The following is a 25,242-nucleotide window of genomic DNA, read 5'->3' as shown; positions in this document are numbered from 1 at the left end:
ACAGCACCCAAGGTTTATGTGCTTCTTCTCCAATTTGAGTGTATCTTTGTGGCAGAATTACAGCGCCACACGCTGGTCTGGCATGAATACTAAATTGTTTTGAGTCGCTTTCGAATGTATGCAGATATTACTTGAAACAACGATTTGCTTATAGAAGAATGAGGGGAAAAAAGATTGGATTTCATGATTTATCTGAACTACTGTGTTATTGATATTGATCAAAATATGATATTAATCAAAATCGGCTGTACTTTTGAATATGTTTCGCTACTTTTCTTAAGTTATGAGTATGTCATGAATGCCTAGTTTTTAAAAAATATTTTCTCTTGGTTATGTGACTTTGGGAAATATTACGCTTTATCGTTGTAGAAACATTATAAGAACGTTCTGTGAACATTCCGGAACAAGTTGTAACATTTAAAACTGTTACACAAACTTCCAATGTAGAAACATTATAAGAACGTTCTCTGAACATTCCGGAACAAGTTGTAACATTTAAAACTGTTACACAAACTTCCAATTAAATCATTTCATGTTCTGTGAACAATGAATGATGAACAAATGCTTTTGTGCTAACACTTTGAGAAGATAAGTTTGTAACTTTGAGAACATTCTTCCTCTTCTGTTAGTAGAATGATTTGTGCTCTGATTTGATCAGTGGTGGTTAAGTTCATTTGAAAGGTTTGAGAACCACTGGGTTAAAGTATTCTCTCTCAATATTTTGGCCACAATGATCTAACACAAGGTAGCATAGAGTAGTTTTGCTGCGTTCTGTCTGGAAGCACTGATGCTGCCTAAACATGCTGTCTATGTAGGCATCGCGATCATCATCTCACTGTTTGTAAGTGAACGTGTCAGAACTCGTCGTCGGAGCTGAGCAGCAGAGTTTTCTCGTTGCTGCAGCTGTTGGAGCGGCTCAGCGGCTTGGAGCGGCTCTGCTGGGTGTACTGCTGATACGCCGGAGAGAAGTTATGGATAGCGTCCTGAAGCATGTCGCCCGGATTTATCGTCTCCTTCAGACTGCTGGAGATGCTCATGGGAGCACAGCGACCTGAAACACAGGTTTACTGAGCACACAAAAACTTCAAACCACTTGCAGGGCAATTTTCTTTCCCTATTCAAATAAAGTTTGTGAGGAGTGAATTAAATAAATAATGAGTTAAATAAAATGAAAGGTTCCTTATACAGACTCATAGAATTTGTATTAAAATGAATTATGCATTAAAGGTGCTGTATGTAGGATGACACCGAGTGGTTGAGCTAGGTATTGCAGTCCAAATTCAAAATATTGAGGGTTTTTTTTCACGCAGACCCTCTTCCTCAGACTTGAGACCTGCAGGTTTCCAGATTGATGACACCAACAGGAATGATCACACTAGACAACGAACGAAATTAAATACACTGTTTTCCGTAAACTGGCAACCTGGTAAAATACAATTGAGTAAACTGGCAGTGGGCGGGTTTTACAGCATTGTTTTTCAGATAAACAAGTATGTTAACTTAGCATGTTTCTTAAATATCTGCAAACATTGCATTTTTATGCTTTAGTAGAGTCAAAAACTTACATGCAGCACCTTTAAATGAAGACCGTGAAAACATAAAATGGAGTAAACCTACCGTACTGGCCATAGACAGGAACACAACCTGAGAGAGACAGAGATGGACACAAAATACAGAAAAACAACAAGCACATCCACATTGAAATTAATTTTTGAGAATGGAAACAAACAAAGAAAAAAAAAAGAGAAAGATCAGTTAGAAACATTGAAGAATTCACTGAAATATGTCTCTGTCACAGGCTCTCGGCGGCACGCTAGTGAAAACTGAAAGCATCTCGCAAGTGTGAAAATACCCAACAGAATCCGAATCGAGTTGAATTGAGTGTGTGAATCCGAATCTGGTCTAAACTAATCATGAAAACAGTGTCAAATGCAGTCACCCTGGATGTCGAGTCTCTTGTCCATGTAGACCTTGTAAGTGAACGCGTGTCTGAGCGCCAGAGCGGCGAAGAACATCTCGATGCAGATGATGAAGTTCTGGTAACCGGCGGCAACAGTCCCCTCCCCCACGCTGACATCAGGAGAGTTTATGCGAGGAATCGTGCCACATTTCTCCAGAATCGCCAGCAGCATCCCTACAGCAAACATAATGATTCCCAAGCATTTCTAATGTTTACAGATATAAATAAAACTGTAATGCATGTTACAAAACAACTGCAGTTTTATTACAGGATTATATTCATTATTTAACAATACTATGTAGTTCAATGACAACAACATCCCAACAAAACAAAAAGGAAATATATTTTTCTGTCATCACCTAAAAGTGATGTTATATTGACATGTTCTTTAACGTGTTTATTTGGGAAAATCAGATGTCAGGTCAGAGGATGTGCAGATTATCAGACGAGGTGATGAAGACTCACCCTGCCAGAAGGAGAGGAAGATGACGGATTTGACCATGAGGAACTTCAGCATGGGGCCGTACGGCTCCAGCAGATCCCGAGCGGCGAAGTAGAAGAGGAAGAGAGCGTAGAGCGAGAGACTGACCGAGACGTTATAGATGATGGTCACGTATAAATAACCGCTGGCCGCGCTGAAACACAGACACAGAGAGAGAGAGAGAGATGTGTGATTTACTATCTATCAGTCTCTGTGTGTTTGATTAGTGAGCTGAACAGACACACTTGAAGTCTCCATCTCTGTATTTGCCGAAGGCCTGCAGGATGACGGTAATCACGGCCATCAGAGGCTTCACCACACAGAACTGCAGCGTCGCCTGAGACACACACACACATCCAGTTATTAATAAAGAAAAAAAAATACACTTCATAAATATTAAGACTAATTTCAGATGACTCAATAAACTATATTTTATCTTTTATTCCTGCTTTATGAAGTAGCCTGGAGTAATCTAGTATTGTTATTTCCACAAAATAAATAAATAAATAATAATAATAATAGATAGTGTAGCTTTAACAACAACAAAAAAGACATTTGTTGCCAAATTAAGGTACAAAAAAAATCTAGAAATGTTGTGTGATAAACAATCCCCTTAAACATTAAGACCCTCATCTTTTACAAATATCATAAAATTTGAACCATGTATAACACAGAAATGTTAAGGTTTTAAAATGGATGGTGAAACCCCAATACATTTTTTAATTAATTATTTTTTTCCAAAAGCATTCTGTTTGCTTTTTATTTCTACTGATAATTATTTATTATTACTTCTCAGATCATTATTCATTAGTCATTATTAAGCACTTTGCATATGCATTAAAAGTGTTTTTCCACTACTCTGTGTGTGTGTGTGTGTGTGTCTGTGTCTGTGTGTGTGTGTGTGTGTGTGTGTGTGTGTGTGTGTGTGTGTGTCTCTGTGTGTGTGTGTCTGTGTGTGTGTGTGTGTGTGTGTCTGTGTGTGTGTGTGTGTGTGTGTGTCTCTGTGTGTGTGTGTCTGTGTGTGTGTGTGTGTGTGTGTGTGTGTCTGTGTCTGTGTGTGTGTGTGTGTGTGTGTGTGTGTGTGTGTGTGTGTCTGTGTCTGTGTGTGTGTGTGTCTGTGTGTGTGTGTGTGTGTGTGTGTGTGTGTGTGTGTGTGTGTGTCTCTGTGTGTGTGTCTGTGTGTGTGTGTGTGTGTGTGTGTGTGTGTGTCTGTGTATGTGTGTGTGTGTGTGTGTGTGTGTGTGTGTGTCTGTGTGTGTGTGTGTGTCTGTGTGTGTGTGTGTGTGTCTGTGTCTGTGTGTGTGTGTCTGTGTGTGTGTGTGTGTGTGTCTGTGTGTGTGTGTGTCTGTGTGTGTGTGTGTGCGTGTGCGTGTCTGTGTGTGTGTGTGTGTGTGTGTGTGTGTGTGTGTGTGTGTGTGTGTGTGTGTGTGTGTGTGTGCCTGTGTGTGTGTGTGTGTGTGAGGCACCTGTTTGCAGAAGCGCAGAAAGCCGATGGAGTACGTTCTTCCCCACAGACAACAAGTGCCATAAACACAGCTGGACCTGAATGAACACACACACCTCAGATCAGCTGATGTGTCATGTGCCAGAGAAACAGAGAGGAGCAGTAAACGCTGAACTCACTGGATGGGTTTTCCTCTGATCTCGGCCATGATGGCGCTCTCGCCACCCAAATACTCGTAACACAAACTCAAGAAGTTATAGATGACAAACGCTGCAGAAACACACCGGTGAAATCTATGTTACATCACAGTGAATCATCTTACACAGCACAACTGAAGACCTTAAGATACTAGAGTCTCTATATGAACTAGACTGTTACTGGATGATGACTACTGACTTATTTGAGTCTGTTCACTGGATATTAGCGGAAACATCTGAGACATGGCTCATATCTAACCAGACATAACAGATCTCGTGAGCTGTAAGATGCTTCAGCAGTTGTTTCTACTGAACGTGTCCAGACGTGAAGGAAATCTCAACATCACATTCCTCACAGCGATTCATCACACGACACTGAATATCAGACATCCTGATAATATTCCTGCATGCCTTATAACAATTACTATAAACCACAGTTTCTGCAGGAATTAGCATAGTTAGGGGGTGTGCGATATTTATCATCTATGATCATTTCGTAATCGCTGTTTGAACAATATCCCACTAGCAAAAATGCAGTTTTCCCGAAAATCAGCATGTTCAGTCACTTGTTCAATTCTAAATGAATCGTACAAATGAATGGTTCAATGAATCACTCATATAGACACCTACTGGTGATTTGAGGGTCATATGTAGTTATTAAACAGACTTAAACCACTAGGACAATATTGTTTAATTATCGTTACAGCTACGGTTTCTACATGGAAACTGTGTTAACGTGTTACTGGCGCACTGATTTACAATGTATACAATGTAAAGGTGAATGGTTAGGCATCACTGACACTGCAGAGGAAATAAAAAAGCATAACATGAGCTAATCTATACAGTGAATTTACAGAAGCAGACTTCAGGTGATTCAAAAACATTAGTAATGTAAACAGTGCAGATGTGCGTGTCTGACCTTCATAGCAGTCTCGGACGGTGTCGAAGTAAACGTAATACTCCTCGTTAGTGAAGAACAGCAGACTGAGCCACGAGTCGAAGGCGTAGATGGGCACGATGAAGAGGATGCGGACGATGTGCCTCTGCTCGTTAGGAGTGTTATAGTAGCGCAAGTGCATGTAGATCTGACACATACACACACAATAGATGATATTAATACTTTCATGTTTACTACCATGCTATTCTTTATTAATATGCATGCAGCACTTATTGATGCTGTATTGTACATACAACAATCATGCCAATGAATGAAACATGGAAACTGAGCAGAAACAGAACTTCCTGTATGTTTGTCAAACAAAAATGCATGTCTGTGTGTCAGTGGAGCAGCTGTCTCTTCTGTCAGCACAACTCTCTGTGTATGTATGTTTTTTTTACATGTTCATAAAAGCTGAACTATCACTCCACACACACAGCTCTGAATGCTGTTGCTATGCAGCCACCTCTGCTCTCTGATGTCATGCCACCTGTTGCCAGAGCAACTGCTCATCATCATTATAAGCCAGCTGAACCTCTATAGCACAGATAATATTATGTAATGTGAAGCTTACAATAAATATTGTGATTTATATATATGATAGATTTTGAAGTTAATGCAAAAACTGCCTTGTGCATTTTACATGTTTATATAAAATAATAATTGTATATATACACACAAACTGTAAATATATATATCGCACATACTGTTTACACTATAGTCATGTAATACATTATATGAATTAGAATTTACTGTAATATATTATATATTGTACACAATATATATTTTATATTAAAACATAAAAAACAAGTAATAATAAATTATTTTAGTATTAAGAACAGTATTAACAGTATTATGCATTTAAATATAAAATGTATTACAATATTTGTTTTATTTAAACATAAGAAAACATACTTTGACCTTATGAAACATGAATAAATACATAATATAATAAATAACTGCCTAAAATGGATAAGCTTGCAGATTTGCTAAATATTACACAGAAATATACAAATAAACGTGTTGCCTGCCCTGAGATGTTCACATTTATTTATCATCTACAGAAATCTGCAATCGTCTTTTGTAAAAACTACAGATTGTTCTTCTCTCTTTGTGTATCCCCACTCACAGACAGTCGGATTGAACCCAGTGCATTATGGGTGTTGAAGTCTCTCTGCTTTTCTAGGAAAACAGAGCACCACAGCCCTTTTTCTACATTTCTCAAGTCTTGTAAAAGTGATTTAAAAAATAAAAACTGCAATGTCAAATGTAATTCAACTTCATAGTTCAGTCTAGAAGGAGTTTCTCAGGTGTAAGGAATACGTTTCTGATTGTGAATGCACCTGTTGGCAGGTGAGCAGCAGAGCCGTCCAGGTGAAGATCCCAGAGATGGTCTGAGCGGCAGGGGTCATGAGGAAGATGGGTGTCTCCCACGACCCGTTGTGACCCCCAGGGGCCACAGTAACGACCCCTGGCCCCGGCGCCATGGCAGCCAGAGAGTCATTCCATGAACGCTCCGATAGTGACACACCCCTTCTCCATCGCAGAGTCATCTGTGGACGAGGACCAATCAGAACAGCAAACACACCAGGGGGAGGAGCTAATACGAGCCATAACAAATCTACTCTTTTCACAAGACTGTAATGATGCGTTGAATGGTCATCAGTATCTTAAAAATATACTCTCCCTTTCACTGCTCTTCAAGTGAAACCAACTATCACGACTTCTGCTGCTGAGAAACCCAGAAAAGGTCACAATCCATAGAGGTTTCACTAGTAGTGAAACGTCAGTCATACAAAGCTTGTAAAATCTGTGGATTTCACACGTGGTACAATAGTATTTATTGATATGAATAAGCGGAGATCTTCCTCCTGCAGTGATGATGAGGAGTCAGTGTGTGATTACAGGAAGTGGATGGTCTCAGTGACGGCAGCATCTTCACATCACAACTGACCGAAACACTGACAGCATCTGAGCTCATCTCAAACATACATCTCACATAGTGGCTCTGTCGTAAAAGAGACTATTTGAAGTGAACTATCCCTTTAAATTAACACAATAAGGTTTGATGAGGTGAACTGAGGGTTAATGTCGTCAAAACAATACGCAGTGCCTTAAAACTGTGATATCCACAAGGTACACAATGTACCACCGCAAAATACTAAAAATATACCTAGGCTTTATTATAGAATAAGTCCCACAGGGAACCATGTTTAAAAACGCAGTAGCCTATCAAAGAAAACCTACATATTAGCACCTTTTTTTTTAACCGCAGGATGAGAATCATCACGTCTGGAGATGTCGACATTTATGAAGATACAGTGATCGGGTCACAAACTAATAAAACAACGCGTTATTTCAGTGTCATTGATGTTTGTGGTTTTATAAAGAACTCCAGTTATGATCACACAAACAAAGAAATCATAAACCGGCTACTTTATAAATCAAAAACGTGCACTCTTTGTCGATAGAAACGATAAGGCTTATAAATGACGGCGGATGATAACCTCGCGAGCGGATGCGCTGATGCTGATGCTGCCTCTGTCCAGCTGATGTGGACTTCAAACAGATCTCCTGAAGCTACACATGTACGTTATCAGAACCCAGTACTCACGGTTCTCAGTGGATCCCGCTCATCGGCAGGTCTCCTCTCAGGACGTGAAACCCCGTCGCATGATGCTCTGCTCCGCGATGCGTTCCGTCCGCGAGCGAGCGTTCTCTCCCGGTGACGTCACCAAGCCAGCCAGGCGACGCCTCATCATCACATGCACTGATGAGTCTTTAGCACACAATAGATGGTGCTGAATAGATTAGGTGTTACTGCGAATATGAACACGGTAGCAGTTTGGACGCCTGGTTGAACTATTTAAGACTAAGCCACTGTATGTTTTCAATACATGAAAAATGGAACTTGTCTTTTTAAGTTTTACAAGAGAGTCAAGTAAAAGCATTCTTTTTTTAGCATCTATCCTCCTCATGTTGTTGTGCATCTCATGTTCTTGTGCATTACAAAACAAACTGAAACCGAAACTATTTTTATAATCCCTCAGTGTAAACGCAAAACAAATTGTTAGATAAATACAGTAGCTACGCATTTTACAGCAACTTTACCGCTTTTGTACTAACGAGAGACAAATACGAACAGCACATTTTATCTGGTTCATGTTTTATCTTCTTTAAATATGAACTATTGTCGTCCAATTCTAAACTACTCAATTTGACATTAGATTCTTTAAAATATTGTACAAAAGAGAGAGAGCGATTAAATAAAAGCGTAGCTTTCATTTGTGTCGCATGCTTTGATTATTGCATTAATTCCAGGCTTGTTTAAATAATTTTCCATTATACAAAATGTCAACAACCTGAAAATACACCAAACTTGACATTTATAACTCATGCACGATTACAACTTATATCTAATGTTAACTGTTTAGTAAAACTTACAGTAAAGATAATGTAATCAATGATAAAGATTAGAGAGCATCTATAATCATACAAAGCAAAACATAATAAAAAAAGTAAGCACCACTAATCTGTATAATTATATATAATACACAAGTGAGTGAAACTCAATTATTGAAAGAAAACCAGAAAATGCACTGACACTGACAAGAGACAAAATCTGTTTATGGTTAGTAACATATATGACAAAAATAATCCAGAAACCACAAAAAAAAAAAAAAAAAAAAAAAAGAAGGAAAAAATATTCAGGGGTCTGATACTTCAGTGTTTATAACAGCTGCATGTCACTTTTATTTAAATAAACTCTTCACTTCTTTTTCTCTGTAAAAGCTCAAAAAACAAAACACTGAAAGGAGTGTTAAAGTCTTAATTTAAAACAAAAACAACAGCACAGACACATAAAAACACACACGTCTTTCAGCTGTTTGTAAACTCTGGACAGGCGGATAAGTTTGGCAGAAACGCCGTCACACGTTCATGTCTTAAAAATGCTTGTAGAATCATTATTGCAATTCAGCCGATACAAAAGGCTACATGAGTCCGCTTAAAAAACACAAGAAAAACACCAATAGCAGAAACCCGCTAATGCCAACATTTGTGAAACACAACCAGCAGTGTATAGTGCACAATTAACAATGTACAGCTGCACACAAACACAGGCCAAAACAGTAAAGTGCACACATACACACGTTACAGACGTCCGTCTGATTACTTGAAAGTCTTTAAAGATAACTTGTATATGCCTTAGCAAAAAACAACAACATACGAATCATATAAATGTAACAGCAAACCTGACGAACAGATCAAGAAGGGAACAGTGGAAGGTCTGAATGAGAGATCAGATGTGTTTAAGATACACCAATCCACAGGAACGCCGCGCTGGATAAGGAACGGAGCGACAGAAAAGCCGAAACACCATCTGCGTGAACCTCCCAAAACACAGGGAAGCAATTTCACTCCTGAATCCTAAAGTAGCAATGTAGCCTTCCAAACTTTAAACATTTTCTCTCCAAATTCTCATTACTTTCATGCAGAAAAATGACGTTATTTAAAATATAAAGTGTTTATCTATCATGATATTACATTATTAAAATTAAAAGCTAATTGTATTGCAGTAATATAGGAAATATTACTGTTACGGTACTGAGAAATTGAACACTTTCCACACTACAATATTGAGAATGTGTGAGTAAATGTGCGTTTGTCATCAATCATGATTTTAATTCTGGAGTGAAATAAAACTTAGATGGGTGTGTTTGTTTTGTTTTTGGCGAGTTTAACGCATCTACCTGCTTCAAATGTTCTTGCTCTATTAATCAAATCAATAAATCTGCTGTCGAAGCATCAAACAGTGTCTGCATGTGCCAGCGTAACATCAAATTGAAGTCAGTCATTCAAGTTGAGCAGTGTGTGTGTGTTTAAGAAGGCCTTAAGGAACAGTCCCTGCATTCAAATACATGATAGCTTAACTCTGGCAATGATGAGAATGTCTGTAAGCAAATCCCTACGACGCTCACACTGCACCTGTGTGTGTTTAATATCTCACTGGACAGATACAAAAGCCTGTCAACACGTCCATTGTTTGAGTGGAAATGTAGCTCTCTGCATGTGAGTGTCTTAAAGCTGCTTAGTGTCACCAGAAACAACTGCAAAAACAATGAAAACATACAGAGGCCATGCATTATGCTTTGTTTTTGGTAACTTATTTCTACTAAAATAGACATTTTTTCATGCCAATTCAATAATTTTTCATTATATTTGTTGTAATGCCTTTATATCGAAAAGAATAAAACCTTGTACACACACACACACACTATATCATACATATACATATATGAGAATGAAAATGAGATATGACATACAGTAATGAGTACTAGCTGAGAACATGATTAACTGTCCCTAAAAATAATGTCAACGCAATTTTTTTAATGGCCCTAAAATAAATGTATGTCTATTTTTTTATAAATGTATATATATATATATATATATATATATATATATATATATATATATATATAATTTGGGGTTAAAACAAATTTAATGTTCACGAAAACTAGACTGTAACAATGCATGGGCTTCCACATGTTTGGAAACAATCATTATTTTTGCAGGTTGACACTTTTTACTCCACGTACCAGCGTCTCAAGAACTGGCTGCTGTCAATCACAAACTGTCTGTCCCACCTCCAAGCAGGTTGCCTGGCAACAACCCGGCTGTGGCGTCCTCTAACTGAGGAGTGCCCCATAGGCTGCCACCGTGGTAACCGAGAGCCACGCCCCCCCAGACCCCTTTCCCCGCCCCCTCCCCTGCGCTGTTGCTCCATTGGCTGAGGAGGGCGAGTCCCGGGGCTTCCACCGTGGAGCCAGCAGTCACGTCCAGCCCCTGCCAGCCCACTGCCACGTCTCCATCCGCCCCGGTGCTCAAGGGCCGCTCGCCCTCTCTCGTGATTAGGTCAGAGATGGGCGAGCCCTCGGGTGACACCGCGACCCCTGCGGCCTGGGAATGTGTGAAGTAACGGGCGACGTCCTCCTCACTCATGAACTCGGCCAGGATGGTAGTGTTTCCCAGAACACACCTAATCAGCAGACACCACAGAGACAAAATTTACTAAAAAAAAAATTATATATTTTTTTTATAAAGTTCATGCATTCATGTTTGAGATTAATGAAATGTATTAACATATTAACAGCTTTGAAATGTTTATGTGACGTGTGTTGTGACATTCTGAAATCAATCTACAACTACAGGCATGTTTCTCATCAACCAGTCATTTAACAGCAGTAAATCTATTTAAAACAGTTACTGATTTTGACATTAAGAGTATCAGTAAAAATTGGAAAACAATCAATGCATATTTTGGAAAATCTGATATAAATATCTGGCGACATCTATAGGTTATACATATCTCATCACATATATAATCAGTAAACAAGTGTTAGTGTAAGTGTGACTCACATATGCAGAGCGCTCTGGGCTTTGGCGGCTTCATGAGGGGTGCAGTAGCGGATCAGAGCACTGCCCTGTGTCAGGCCGAGGTGAAAGGTCAGCAGAGGGCCGTGCTGCAGACAGATCGTCCTCAGGGTCGAGCCGTCGATCTGCACACAAACCACAAGAAATCACAAACATCTGATGCTTTGCTATACTAAATACACTGACAAATACCGTAAACCCCCTAAAATATGAGCATGATGGTGATACACACCATCATTGTAGTTATTTGATCAAAACCACAATTAAAATATGAATGAAAAAATAGTGAAATAGTATTACTTTTTACATGAGACTTGTTTTGAAAACATCAGGATCTTCGAACAGAAGTGTGTGTGTGTCTTTGTACACACCTGTGCCGTGAGGTTTCGCAGCAACAGCCATGATTTTCCTGCGGAAGCACCTCCATCGCTCCACTCTGATGATCACAAGACATGGACAGGTTGATCTTCACAAACATATGTTCCTCACATCTGAATGTGACCGTGTGTGTTTGCAGTACCGGTTTTGAAGGGTGACTCCACTGGGCTGGCTCCGCCCCCCCAAGTCCTGGGCATCCAAGGCCCCTCCCCCGACCACGGCTGCTTCTGACTGGAGAGACCCGGAGGGGGGCGGGGCAGGTGAGAAGGGTTCCGATTGGTCCGCCATGATTTGCCATGTCCAATGGGCTCCGGCGGCCAACTGGACTTCAGCTCGGAGTATTTAGCTGGAAACATGCGAAATGTTACCAACTGTCCTTGCAATTCAAATGACCTTAGTGCATTTTCACTGAAACCTTAAGTCAGCATTACCGGTGCTGTGTGCACTGAGGGGCGTTTCTGAGGCACTGTATGGCCAGGCACCAGGTGAAGGCATACAGGTGTTCAGAGAGTTTGACCCTGGTCACAGACAGAAAGACTGTCAAACATGGTTACATTTTACAAGTATGCATAGCAAAACCAATTTCGAAGGCTTCTGGAGAGAATAAAAAAAAAAAAAAAAAACCTTGTTCACAATCTACTACATGCCTTCTATCCCCTAAATGGTGGTTAATGCTTTTATTTTAATCAAGTAAATACTCTTTTAGAGTAATTGTACAAATGTACACCTTCAGCTGGTGCTTCATGTTTCTTTGCTGTGAAATCTTTACTGATTTTTCTCAAGTAAATATCTGGACTGGAATGAAGCATCTCGGCTTTACTTGATCCTCCAATCATTTTCTGGAAAAAAAATCAGTGAGTCTCAAAACTGATCATCGGGATCTTTTGAGGAACGTTTGTTTTCCGGAAGCTTTACTTTCACTGTTCCTCAGTGGAGGACTGATCTCACATCTTCTGAGGAACCTTTATTTCTTCATCTCTCAATCATCATTGCATTATATGCCTGGGTCATTTAAAGCTCATCTTACTGACATATTACTAGAGACATACAGAGTGATGATTTATATGTATTTATTTATATTTAAGTATCTGCTATACTGTTATAAAGATCGCACCGATTTACAATGCACGAGTTTCATCATATAAATATCAGCCCATATTTGCTTCATTTGTGTCTGAATGAAACAGAGCTGTTTTTTCCCCTCCATATTCTCACTATATCAGACTACACAAGCCATAAAAGGCTAATGTATAAATAAAATAAAAACACTTATACAAACTATAATAATTTGTCTAAAGGTTCAATAAATAAAACAAATTTTATTGTTCTAACCATCATTTCATGTCAAGCTTTGCCAGGTAAAATTGTATATAAAATACTTTACTTGTATAACTTAAAAACACATCATGCGGTCTTCATGGGTCTTTCTGTCTGAAGACGAGACGAGGTTACCGTGAAGGCTCACTGTCTCAGTACCTGTGTTGTCTTGCAGCAGATGATGTTCGGTGTGACTGAGCATGGAGGATCCCATCAGTCCCACAGGGCTCATGTAGGGGTCTGGCTCGGGCTCAGGGCTCTGGATGCCCTTCCATGGGACGCCCGGCTGAAACTCTGAGCGAGACAACATACAAAATACATGTGAAAGTCAAACACCTGCACACTGTGGGGCTGCTGATGTTGGGTGACTTTCATCAGATGCTGAGCTGGACTGAATGTGATGAGAGCATTAAATCAATGACTTAAGGGCTGCTGTTTTTATCAAATCTGGCAAACAGAAGCAGCCCGCCCAAGTGCCATCATTCTTCTGTCAAAAATAATTCCATAAATAGATTTACGATTTCACAGTGACGAGATCTCCGGACATTCGCAAGATCAAACAAGACTAGAGAAGAAAAAGCAAATAGAGGACAATCAACATCATCAGCTGGCTCTCCCAGCCCACGTGAAAACAATACTTTCTTTCTCAATACTCTGCTTTTGTAGCTGCCAAGTTTCAGCTATAGAAGCATGCAACATCCGGTAGGTGACTCTTGCTCGCTCTCATTGGCTAATCACATCACAGGCAGCCCGATCAAGAGTCGTTAAATATCAAACATGCTTGATACGATTAGAGTTTTGGGATGCTCTTGTCTCGATCAGGAGCAGGTAATTAATCCTAATGAGCAGTTGAGGGTTTGTTGCCTTGCTCAAGGGCACCTCAGTCACGGTATTGAAGGTGAGAGACAGCGCTGTGCATTCACTCCCTCCACCTACAACAAAGTAGAGTCTGGTACCGAGACTCAACCTTTGGGTTACGAGTCCATTTCTCTAACCATTAGGCCACGACTTCCCAGACTTTGTATATGTGCATATTTGTGTGTGTGTGTGTGTGTGTGTAAAAACCAGAAATCTGTTTTTGATCAGTAGTGTGGCTATGCCTACGAATCAAGACAATTTCATTAATTTCAAATCACTAATTAAAAAGGTTTCAATGTTACCTGGAGGCCAGGTGGGGTTGGCAGGAGATGCATCGACTTTCCCACCTGCGCTTCTGTGCCAGCTGCCGCCCAACACATCATACTGGGAGAACGAGGAGCCACCGGCCTGCCTGACCGGCCCTGAACACACAAACAGAGACTTTAACACCTACTCACAGGACCCTATGAAATCACCTTTTATTTTTCCCAAATTCCGGTTTTTCCTTTTTTAATAATTACTCACCTGTGAAAGCAGCAGGGGCTTTGCTGTGCAGCTCAGATCCTCCCATGGCTGGTTTGTGGGCATTCATGCCAAGCGGATGGAGATGTGCATCTGGGTGTTTGGGGACCTGTACTCCCATGGGTGGTGGTGAGAGTTTAGGACCGCCAGCACCCTGCTGCTGCTGTAGGATTGCCATGATCCGCGCCAGCTACAAAGAAGAAATTGTCTTACAGGACTAATTGCACGTTTATTAATAAATCATTTAAATTATAATAAGCCTTTAATTGCGTACATTGCCTAATAAGCACCTAAGCACATGCATAAGGCTTGCCACGGCACACCGGCAGAAGAAATGAATATGAAAGTATCAGGGAAAACAGCAAGGCTGCATTATCATTTAAATAATAAATTGATAAACTATTGCTTTCATTGTTTTTCGGTTTAAGAGATGAACTTGACGACTCGTCATTTCTGCAGCAGTTGATCCGCCTGTATGAATGTTTCATACAAATGACATAATTTGAGAATATTTGTTTTGCATTTAAATTGGTAAATTTGAAAGTAGACATTTCATTCTCTATAGATATATATTTTTAATGTCTGTGTAAGGCACGTGTACACAGAGTTTTGGAGTTTCGCGCTCAAGTTCAAAGAGAGCGAGACGGCAGAAAGCACATCGTGTTTGCATTCATTATTTTACAAAAGCACAATGTTTTGTTGTTATTGTGAGTGCTCACAAATAAACGTAGATTCTTTACGGTTTCGAAATGTGTATTACTCTTATCTGTATGACCAAAAATGAGGGAATATTTTAAGAGACCGTGACTGCACCGGCGCATCTGTCCCGGCTGCAGTGAGACCTCTTTTGGTCTACTAATGGTTAGTTGAATATGAGGGGGAAGCCCTATTTAAAAGCCATAGAAATCTCTTTATCAAATTGATTCATTAGGCTTTACAGGGTTGAGTCAGTAGGGGGCACTGTGGTGTTAGTTGGTTGAGTGGTTATGCTGTACCTGTTGCGGGTCGTGCTGTTGTCTTACAGGAGGAAACTTCCTCTGATTCAGAAACTGCTGCTGCTGTTGTTGTTGTTGTTGTTGCAATAGGAGCTGACAGGCCTGAGATAGAGAATGTATATAAAACATTAAAATGAAACTTTTTAAATGCCTTGTTATATTTGCTAAGGGCCAGATTTACTAACAGCTGTTACCAGCACAAACCGTCTTTTGGCTTTATAATAATCAGTCCTGAATAGACATGGACCATTATTTTTTAACCTGACGCTATCGAATACACAATTGTAGGAGTTGCCCTTTTAGACACAAAAATTATGGAAGAAGAGTATTAAAGGGTTAGTTTACCCCTAAATGAAAATTATTGAATTAATTACTCACCCTCATGTCATTCCAAACCTATTAGACCTTTGTTCATCTTCAGAACACAAATTAAGATATCTTTGATGAAATCGAAGAGCTCTCTGACCCTCCATAGACAGCAACGCAACTGAAATGTTCCCAGGTCCAGAAACGCAGAGATTTGATGATGCCAGCCCTGTATCTATATTTTGGCTTGTGTGCAGCAGACTGCACTTAACACTTGTGCAACAAGGAAATATCTGTCAAGTATGTTACTTATTTTTGTCAACCTCGCAACCATGTGCACACGCTCTCTCTCCACTGTGGATAAAGGCGCTTGCTTTCTGAAAACACCAGTAAACTTGCAGTTTGGCGATCTCATCTACAATATTCTATTTTCAGAAAAGTTACATTTATCAAGTGTTTATTTACGCGAGATAGAGAGAGAGAGACTGTGTATGTATAAATTACCACCATTGGGCCGTGGTTCCCTATTAACTCTATTAACAGTGAAGCTGTGGCTTTAATATATATATATATATTTTTATATATATATACACACACACACACACACACATTACAATATAGATTTATAAAAAGTATTTTTGTAGCATCACAAAACTGAAATTGAGCCACTGATGTCACATAGACTGTTTTACAGATGTATTTACTCCTATTCTGGACCTGGGAACATTTCAGTTGCATTGCTGTCTATGGAGGGTCAGATTTCATCAAATATATCTTAATTTGGGTTCGGAAGATGAACAAAGGTCTTACGGGTTTGGAATGACATGAGGCTGAGTAAGTAATGACAATTTTCATTTTGAGGTGAAATAACCCTTAAAAATTAATCATGCAACAAGATTTACTAACGTTTGCAAAATCACTGGTATTTGCGCCATCATTTAATGCACAAAAAAAAAGCATGTCTTAAAGCAAGCATTATTTGCACTGCTCTTGGTAGACTGCACTGGTCATTATGGAAATTATCTGGCTGTGTCTGTGTTTTTTATGTGCACATTGTTAGTAAATCACTTGCAGAATTTTCCCCTCCCATCAGTGGATTTATGGAATTGCGCTCTAATGCTACTTTGCCTTGTTTAGTAAATCTGACCATTAATGTGATACGTACTAGTTGAAACTGTTGCATGTGTGGATGAATGCCACCAAGCATGGCGAGGTGTTGGGGGGAAAGCTGTGGAGGGAACATGCCTCCACTAGGTGGTGCCATTGGCTTTAACATCGGCCCAGGAACCTGAAGAACGACAGAGGATCCATGATATGACTATGCACTAATAAACATCCATTTATCCCAGTGTTAAATCCAAGAACACAAACTGACCTGAGGAGGCAGGAACTGGTGAGGCACTTGTGCTCTTATCCCAGGAGAAGGGTTTAAGGGGTGCACACCAGCCTGATGCATACCTCTCATTGGAGGAATCCCACCACCACCAAACATACTATGACCTCCAACCTGCAAAACAACAGAAAAGAGGATGCAACAGTTACTTAACCAGAGTACAAAGTACTTAACCAGCATAAAATGGAAGATGCAATGGGATTCCATAAGGTAAAGCACTTTCAAGTGAAACTGCTTATTAAATAAGACAAAAAATAGAACAGTAATTGATAATATCCCTTGTAAATAGTGAGTAGCATCAGATAAATCAGATCTCATAACCTCAGGTTGCTCCAGGGTCACTCAGGACCTCAATAAGTCCAGCTGCATTTAGCTCTCGAGAGGTTTACTACGTTTAGCCTATATGTCATTGAATCTTTGTTATAAGAGGTGACTCTCCTTGCCCTCCAAGGAAGATGGGATTGGATGTGTCTCAGTACCTTGTCCAGGTAAGGTCCGGTCTCCCCACATGGCATCTCTTTGGAAGGCTGTGAGCGGAAAGCTCCCCCAGTCCTGCCGCCTCTCCGCATCTCAGCATCATTCATTCCTCTCCTGTCTTGCCTACTGTCGTGACCCATACTGGAGTCTTCATCCTGACAAAAATATACAGCATATTTCTACAGATCTGCAGCAACACACAAGAGCAGATCAGCACAGTGGTAACAACTAGCTTACCGTAACGTTCATGTTTGAGAACTGCCGATTCACAGGAGACACCCATGAGTCCCCACTGTTTCCTTTAAGAGGGCTCTAAGGGACAAACCAAAGGGTTACTTAGGAGTTGATCGTTTCCCCAAGTCATAAAGTCTTGGCGAGGTCAAAAAAGCCCCCAGTATACCTTAGTGTTGAGTCTCCTGGCCCCCTGGCCTTGGCCCCAGCCCCCAGAGTTGTATGTGTTGCTTTGAGATCCCCGACTGCCCCAAACACCAGTGCCACTGTCCTCGTCCTCCCAGCTGGAGTGTCGCGATACATTGGAGCCTTCGTCACCCCACCCCTCTTGCATAGACTTTGAGCCTTAAGAGTAAATATAAAAGATCAGCTCAAGTGGCACACTTGAAGAGTTTATGTAATCATGGCTGCCATAATCGTGATTATTTTGTCAGGTAACTAATTGTAAAAAGTCTTACACAGCATTAGGCCTATATTTTACTTAATTGCATCAAACGTTGCCATTAACGTTTCTGTTCAACATTGTAACCAATCACAAGTTGCATTCCCATTACAGACTTATGCAAAACTTTTGCGATATTTCATCAATGTCAATAAAAAATAAAAAAAACTATTGCAAAATGAGGGCTTTTCTATTAACCAATGTTATGTGAATAAAACGTAATTTTTTTTCTCTCGCGAGAAGTAAATGTAGCGGATACTTGTAGGAGCCACTGCATTAGCCATTACTTTTATCCAAAGGACACAGATACGTGTATCTTTAGCAAAGCAGTATGGAAAGCCACTTCTGAGCCGCTTCTAAAACGTGCTGCAGTGCAGATGATATAAACACAAGCATTTACTAGAGTGGCCATGTCGGATCCATAATGCACCGCAGACATGTGCAGGGTAAATTATCCAAGCATTAAAACCAAGGAAAGCACTTTATTCTTGAGAACGGCCATGTATACTGTGTTTCTTGGAAGTTATAGTACATTAAAGGGTTCGTTCACCCAAATATATAATATTTTTGATGAAATCTGAAGGCTCTCTGATCCTCCCATAGACAGCAAGGTTACTACTATAATAGTAAACATTACATAATATGTTTTGTGTAAAGAAAACAAAAAATAAAGACTTTATTTTCACATTTCGTCTTCACTGCATCAACAGTGCCATGACGCAAGCGTGTCACAGCGCCGGCGCTGACTCAGATCCAGCAAGATGACATTGAATACAAGCGCTGTGCTTTGTTTACACTCAGGACCAGTAGCGCCATACCTATCCCTTCTAGCCTTAACCATAAACAATGCATGGTGATAATGAACAAATTATGTGTTTTCATGAAAGGTTTCACATAATTCTCCATATTATTTTTCATTTGGTACAGTTTTAACATTTATAGAGTATAAATTTGGTAATGTAAAATGTTTCAAAACAAGCATAATTGGTGCAATGTATCAAACCCTCAACTCACAGGCAATAGTTTAAAAGCAGCCTAATTCCTTGTAAAAACTGCAGTCTTGGCAACCCTTGAGAATGTACAATTAGGTAGGCTCTTACCAGATTTAGTAGAATGGGAATGCGAGTTTCTCCATTCTCCTCCTTTGCCTTGTTCACTGGACTCACCCCAACCATCAAACGATTTCCCCCAGGTAGATGCATCGCTGTCTACAGAAGGATCGGCGGGACCACTGCTGCGTGCCCATGTTGCAGGAGCTGCAATGTGAATGTGTGTTAATGAATATGATGTTTCTGGTTTGAAACCGTTTAACTACTTTAATATGCACTGCTGCCTTCTTACTAGACTTTTTAGATAGAGCTCCAGCTTGTCTTCCAGACAACTGATTTTGGTCTTGTGAGCTGTTGGTCTTCTTATCCCACAGATTGACGTTCCTGCTGTTGTAGCATGACGGATCACCCCATGCAGCTGTGCCATCGTCAATTTCCATTATCCGTCTGATGGACTGTGGCGAGGGTTCCTCCCACCCACTTGGCTCTTCAACTGAGGGCACCTGAGGAATGGGCCCACATGTCCAGCCAGACCCTTTACTTTGATCATTGGTGTCTCCTGGACGACCCTGTTCCTGCAAGTCCTTTGGATATCCCGGCATTTGCTGCTGTGGTTTTTGATTTTGGGTTTTAAGAGCTGGTTGTTTGTTTGGTATCTGTGATGGAAGAAGCTTCTCGCCCCATCCCTGTTGTGTTTTGACACTGCTGCCTCCCCAGCCACCACTCCGCTGTCCCGACTCTTCCGGGCTGCCCCATAACCCTTCATCCTGATTCTTGCAGTCACGGTCTCTCTCTTCATTCCAGCCTCCACCCTCAGGTAATGGAGTCCACTCACTTCCACCACCCTGGTTCCACCCCGTTTCCTCCTTCCTGCAAGTATCATCAACCTCCTGGTCTTCTCCCCAACCACTCCCTTTGCAACCAATCCCAATGCTCTTGTCTCCATGCCCGGGCCATCCTTGAGCTCCACCCACCTGGCCAACCTCCTGCTTCTGCATTTTGGAGCTGGAAAGATCCCGAGAGTCCTGCCAGCCCTCCTTACTGCGGTCGGTGTGCACTTCTCCACCCCAGCCAACATTCCCACTGTCTGCCTCAAAATCCCAGGCGACACTCTGCTTGATCTGAGTCTTTCCCCATCCTGTGTTGCACAGCACTTTAGGATCCAGGTTATTGTGATTGATGATGCTCTGTAAGGCTTCTTCTGGGTGGAGGGTCTGACTACTGGAGGGGCTTTGGACCAGATTTGAGGCATGCATCCCATCCTCATTGCTTTCTCTGCCAGTCGATTTTTCCTCAGAACCATCTGAATCATCAACTGCTTTCTGATTGTCATCTCTTGATGTCACGCTGTTTGCAAACTTTGAAGAGTCCTGTAAACTATCTGTGCTTACTTCAGAGATCGCTCTCACATATTCTTTTGATGCTCCAACTGCTAAGTCTGAGGTCCACCCTGAAGCTGCCTGTTTGTTTGAACCTACCGTGTCTCTGCCCCACACTCCCTGAGAGATGCCAATGCCTTCACTTGAACTTCCACCTACTGCATCAATTCTCTTCCCAACAGGGTCTTCTTCTGTATCCCATAATACAGAACTGGAGACTCCAACATCTCCACCACGATTTGGTCCAGCCTGAAGCTCCAACCAATCCCCTGTAATGCGCTCTTCGTTCTTGCAGAGTGTCTGGTACACTGCACTGGCAGGACTCAAGGGTGTATGAGTAGATTCCTCAGAAGCAATGTGGCTTGCTCCGTTAGGGTCATCAGGGTTCGAATTTGGTTTTAGACATTGAGTGTCCTCCTGTTTTCCAGAAAGCATTGAAACCTTGTAATTGAACTGCTGATTGACTCCTTTAATGGATTCTTTATTCTCAGACTGAGAAGATGCACCTCCTACCAAGGTGGCTTCTGCATATTCAAGGAGTTGAGAAGAACTGTCCATTCTTTGGCCATCAGACTCATCCATCTTTGACCTGGCCGAATGTTGGCTCCGATCGCTAGTCCATGAGTCTTCGGGTCTAGGCCATTTCTCTACATCAGAATTGTCCTTGTCCATTCCCTGAGTGGAGGGTTGACGTCCTGAGCTCAACCCCCATGTGTAATTTGCATAAGTGGGAGTGGCAGAGGCGTCTGACGATAAGTGCAGAGATACAGAATCTACTGTTGGATCTGGAAGGGAAAAATACATGCCATTAGAAAAGAATAAAAGCCACCCAATAAAACTGTGTCCAATCATATTTTAATTCACCCACCTGAGGCATCAGCTTGCTCCTGCAGAGGAATTTGGGGCACAGGGTCCCCTCCGCTTCCACCCCCCAGCAGCATGCAGGACAATGGTGGCTGGCCCCTTTTCAGTAGCACTTTTGGTTCCTGTTGGTTGTGGAAGCGCGGGGGCACCTCACGGGGCATGTAGCGCTGGGACACCGCGGAGGGGGGCTGTCCGTTGGCCACAGCGGTCCACTTTGCATTGTTCCCTCCCTCAGGGGGGTCCGGCAAACCCCCAACAAAAGGACAGGGAGAGGTTGTTTCGGCGAGACCCAGTTGAGATGAAGCACAGGTAAGGGTGTAAATGGATGCGGCAGACAGAGATGAGCCCGAATCTGACAAGAGGACAGCAGTTGAAAAGAAATGCAGTCAATTATACATAGCAATGGACAGCATTTCTTAAAATGACTTCTACAACTTCATTCATGTTTTCAAACCTACGGAAATTTTTTTTGTTTCAAACCTTGAACTAACATATTTGAAAGTCAGAAGAGAGATTAAAACTAATGATGCACCAAACTATTGGCAACCAAAAATATTCAGGTAAACATAATAGAAAAAAATAAACAGTTTTATTTGAGTTAGGGGGTGTGCCCAAAGTGTGAATCATTATAAGGGAAAATACTAACGATTCCTAACACTGTGGTACTCTACACCGGATGCAAGCGGCATGGTGTACGAAAAGGTTAAGGAAGGACGATTTGGGAAGAGATTCATTCAGAACGAATCTGATGCTTGGTTAGGAAGTTAGACATGAACTACAATCGACAGGACATATGCTAACATACCCTTGCTTCACTGAAAAATTTCAGTATGTTGGAGTAAGAGAAGAGCAAACATATGGATAAATTTGACGACGCAAGAGAGAACTCAATTCGGTCCAGTTTTCTGAGCGCAGACACAGAAGCATACAAACAGAAAGCATGTCTCACACAGCACAAGTACTCTTTCACATTAAATGAATTACACACAAAATGTTGTTGAATTGTCTGTTTTGATGAGTATTCATATTTACTGATTGTAAACAGTAGGAAGAAAATGCATCAGTACATTGCATCAGTGCATTTAGTTTTAAAGGGACAGCAGCCTAATTTAGTTGCTATTTTCCGAGCCATTGATGTTAATCAGGCAACAAAAGAAAGACAGAAAATCACGCACTGCTCTTGACTGAAAAACTTTAGTAGCCATAAATATTAATCCAAATTTATTTATAGAAATAAATATGGTTGCTTGAAAGAATTTCACAGAAAATTATGTGGATGACGCTCTGTAGCATGGCAGGATTTTCTGTCAGCTAAATCTGGGTCTGAAGTTTCTCGCTCTGCTCAGCGTGCAGCATAGCGTGTCAAACAAATAGCAAATGCTTTCAGTGATTTCAACCACTAAAGGCTGCTATCGCACTGTATAACGAAAACAGGCCCTTTTGAGCCGCTCCAGCAATTCACAATATTAGTTACTATACTATTTTTTTTTTATAAAATCAGTGCAGGCTTGGAGAGCAGCAGTGACTTCAAAAACATTAAAAATCATACTGACCATGAAACCTTTGAATGATAGTGTACATGTGTGACTATTTCACAACTGAGTATACAGAAGCTAATTATAAAATACCAACCTTTAGTGCTGTCTTCAGTTCCCTGCAATAAAAGAATAATAATAAATCCTCATCAGATGATTGTACATTCATATACAGCTAATATATGTTTTCTTGAGTATGTACAGTGTTAAATCCAGTAAAAGCATAGGCCACCTCCTGATGACTGCGGTCTCCTGTGGTACAGTGACTGTCTTCCATGAACTGCGGCTCCCTTCCTGTTCCTATGACATGACACACATCACATTGCACCTCTGCGGTTAATTATATGACACATATTCATGCCAATAAAGTCCAATGGATGTTGTAAATGGCTCTATTTACACCAGCCCAGTCATGAAACAATAAAGATTTTATTCTATAATGTTTCTGTGTTAATGATTACAAACTTTCTTACACAAACACTCTGCACAGCATTACACTGTACAATGTACTTCATAGACCAATGCACTACCTGAAATGAACTATGTTGATATGTCAACTATGTTGATATGTGCCATAAAGTGTTTTTTATTAATCTGTCTGCTTAAACTCACCAAGCTAACGTGCTAATTATGGCGCATTTACGGACAAACATTAAAACGTACAGGAAAATATGCTTTAATAGCACTCCAAGTAAATAGTATAGAGTTACTTGTATCATTTCAATCCACGTTAGTTTATGTAAGGCTTCTATACATTCAATTATTCAGTGGATTTCGATGGTAAGCGGATCAAGAGATCAAAACAAAATTCAGTACCGACAGATACGTCCGCAACATAGTACAGACCACTTCCAAACATGAATCTAACATGCTATTCCACATGTATATATTCGTATGTTGCTGCTAGTGTGATATATGTTGAGTGAGTTTGCAAATGTTTGGGTTTGTTTTGCTCACCTCGGTCAATCCGGCCTGCAGCTGCGCACTGACGCCGCGCCGATCAACATCCGGGTATCAGCTCACATAAACACAAACACATAAACACACACATCTCTCACCGACCGCTAAACAAGTGTTATAATAAATACTGACTCTTTCGAAATTATTAATATGTTCATTAAAGATGTAAGCATGTCACATACGGCTGTCATACATAAATATAATCATAAATATTTGATCATGTAATGAGGACGCTTCTGACGGACCAGCAGAGGGCGCTGTGACTTCCGCACTAACGTCTACGTAGTATGCACTAAAGTATGTACTTCATTTGTGAAAACAAAATCCAACAAATGCTATTCTTCTGAACCTTATATTCGTCAAAGTATCTTGAAAAAAAATGCATCACGGTTTTCAACATTAATAATATACCATGTAATACTATCATAAATGACCCATCTATGAAAAAATGTAAAGAATAAATAAAGACATTTTGTTCAAATAAATGTTTTAGCAGTTATTTAGACCACCCTATTTAACACTTTAAAATGTTTATTTGCCACTTTGTCACACATCACATGCAGCTCTCACTGATAACCGATAAACTCTGGGTTTGAGTTTCCTCTTCAGAGGAAGTCTTCAGTTTCATCAGATGAGTTTTCTTCATATAGGACAGCTGGATTTACACCCACAGCTCCAGATTGACCCTGTGGCACATTAGCATATTTATAGATATTTACAGATATTTCAGACTTTGAATCAAGACTAAGAATTGCCTCATCTTCCTCATCATGCAGCATCTCTACAAACATTTCAGCCTTTAATCTAGAATGACTGGGATCAGACAGAAGAGGACAGAATCACTCTTAACTCTGGATAAAGAGTGCACAACAAGCAGTCGATCATATTTATACTGATTATATATTGTCACTGTCAGACAGAAACCTTCTCCAAAACCAATACTTTTCAGAAACACTGACAGATATAAATGGTGACCGATAGCACTGATTTATGACCAAAAACAAATGATAAAATACGTTAAGATATGAGGTTTCTGTCTGACAGCAACGATATATGTTTTTATATAATAAAGTGTTATTTTGACT

General features: G+C 40.5%; 2 protein-coding genes across 4 annotated transcripts; both read right to left on the bottom strand.

The window, feature by feature from the left end:
- Positions 1-445: 445 nt before the first annotated feature.
- Positions 446-7,779, bottom strand: LOC132153558 (transmembrane protein 184B-like). Its single transcript, XM_059562692.1, has 10 exons — positions 7,634-7,779; positions 6,363-6,572; positions 5,002-5,167; positions 4,065-4,155; positions 3,908-3,983; positions 2,687-2,778; positions 2,426-2,595; positions 1,940-2,134; positions 1,618-1,644; positions 446-1,051 (listed from the first exon to the last, which is right to left on the bottom strand). The coding sequence occupies exons 2-10, from the start codon at positions 6,570-6,572 to the stop codon at positions 855-857; spliced, it is 1,224 nt and encodes a 407-aa protein (XP_059418675.1). The 5' UTR covers positions 7,634-7,779; the 3' UTR covers positions 446-854.
- An 846-nt stretch (positions 7,780-8,625) lies between these two features.
- On the bottom strand, positions 8,626-24,307 carry LOC132153521 (trinucleotide repeat-containing gene 6B protein-like). 3 transcript variants are annotated; one of them, XM_059562689.1, is made up of 20 exons: positions 24,155-24,303; positions 23,400-23,497; positions 23,295-23,316; positions 21,667-22,014; positions 19,712-21,583; positions 19,471-19,626; positions 18,098-18,273; positions 17,935-18,009; positions 17,700-17,852; positions 17,203-17,334; positions 16,993-17,115; positions 15,522-15,623; positions 14,530-14,716; positions 14,307-14,426; positions 13,306-13,440; positions 12,261-12,347; positions 11,972-12,175; positions 11,823-11,887; positions 11,437-11,576; positions 8,626-11,056 (listed from the first exon to the last, which is right to left on the bottom strand). In XM_059562689.1, exons 2-20 carry the CDS (start codon positions 23,472-23,474, stop codon positions 10,645-10,647), a joined length of 4,584 nt encoding a protein of 1,527 aa, XP_059418672.1. In that variant the 5' UTR covers positions 23,475-23,497; positions 24,155-24,303; the 3' UTR covers positions 8,626-10,644. The 3 variants fall into 3 exon arrangements, with proteins under 3 accessions (XP_059418672.1, XP_059418673.1, XP_059418674.1); XM_059562690.1 differs by having other exon boundaries at positions 23,430-23,497; positions 24,155-24,301; XM_059562691.1 differs by lacking the exon at positions 12,261-12,347 and having other exon boundaries at positions 24,155-24,307.
- Between the last annotated feature and the right edge of the window lie 935 nt (positions 24,308-25,242).

The sequence above is a fragment of the Carassius carassius genome, chromosome 1, assembly GCF_963082965.1.
Source record: "Carassius carassius chromosome 1, fCarCar2.1, whole genome shotgun sequence".
Classification (NCBI taxonomy): domain Eukaryota; kingdom Metazoa; phylum Chordata; class Actinopteri; order Cypriniformes; family Cyprinidae; genus Carassius; species Carassius carassius.
The sequence above is the reverse complement of the archived record's forward strand: the minus strand, read 5'-3'. Positions and strand labels throughout refer to the sequence as shown.

Coding starts and splice junctions, on each gene's coding strand:
- LOC132153558 (XM_059562692.1), bottom strand. CDS start 6,572: ATGACTCTGCGATGGAGAAGGGGTGTGTCACTATCGGAGCGTTCATGG. Junction 4,156..5,001: donor CGTCCGAGACTGCTATGAAG/GTCAGACACGCA, acceptor GTGTTTCTGCAG/CGTTTGTCATCTATAACTTC. Junction 2,779..3,907: donor TTCTGCGCTTCTGCAAACAG/GTGCCTCACACA, acceptor TGTGTGTCTCAG/GCGACGCTGCAGTTCTGTGT.
- LOC132153521 (XM_059562689.1), bottom strand. CDS start 23,474: ATGGAAGACAGTCACTGTACCACAGGAGACCGCAGTCATCAGGAGGTG. Junction 12,176..12,260: donor CCTCAGTGCACACAGCACCG/GTAATGCTGACT, acceptor GCATGTTTCCAG/CTAAATACTCCGAGCTGAAG. Junction 11,057..11,436: donor GCCCAGAGCGCTCTGCATAT/GTGAGTCACACT, acceptor TCTGCTGATTAG/GTGTGTTCTGGGAAACACTA.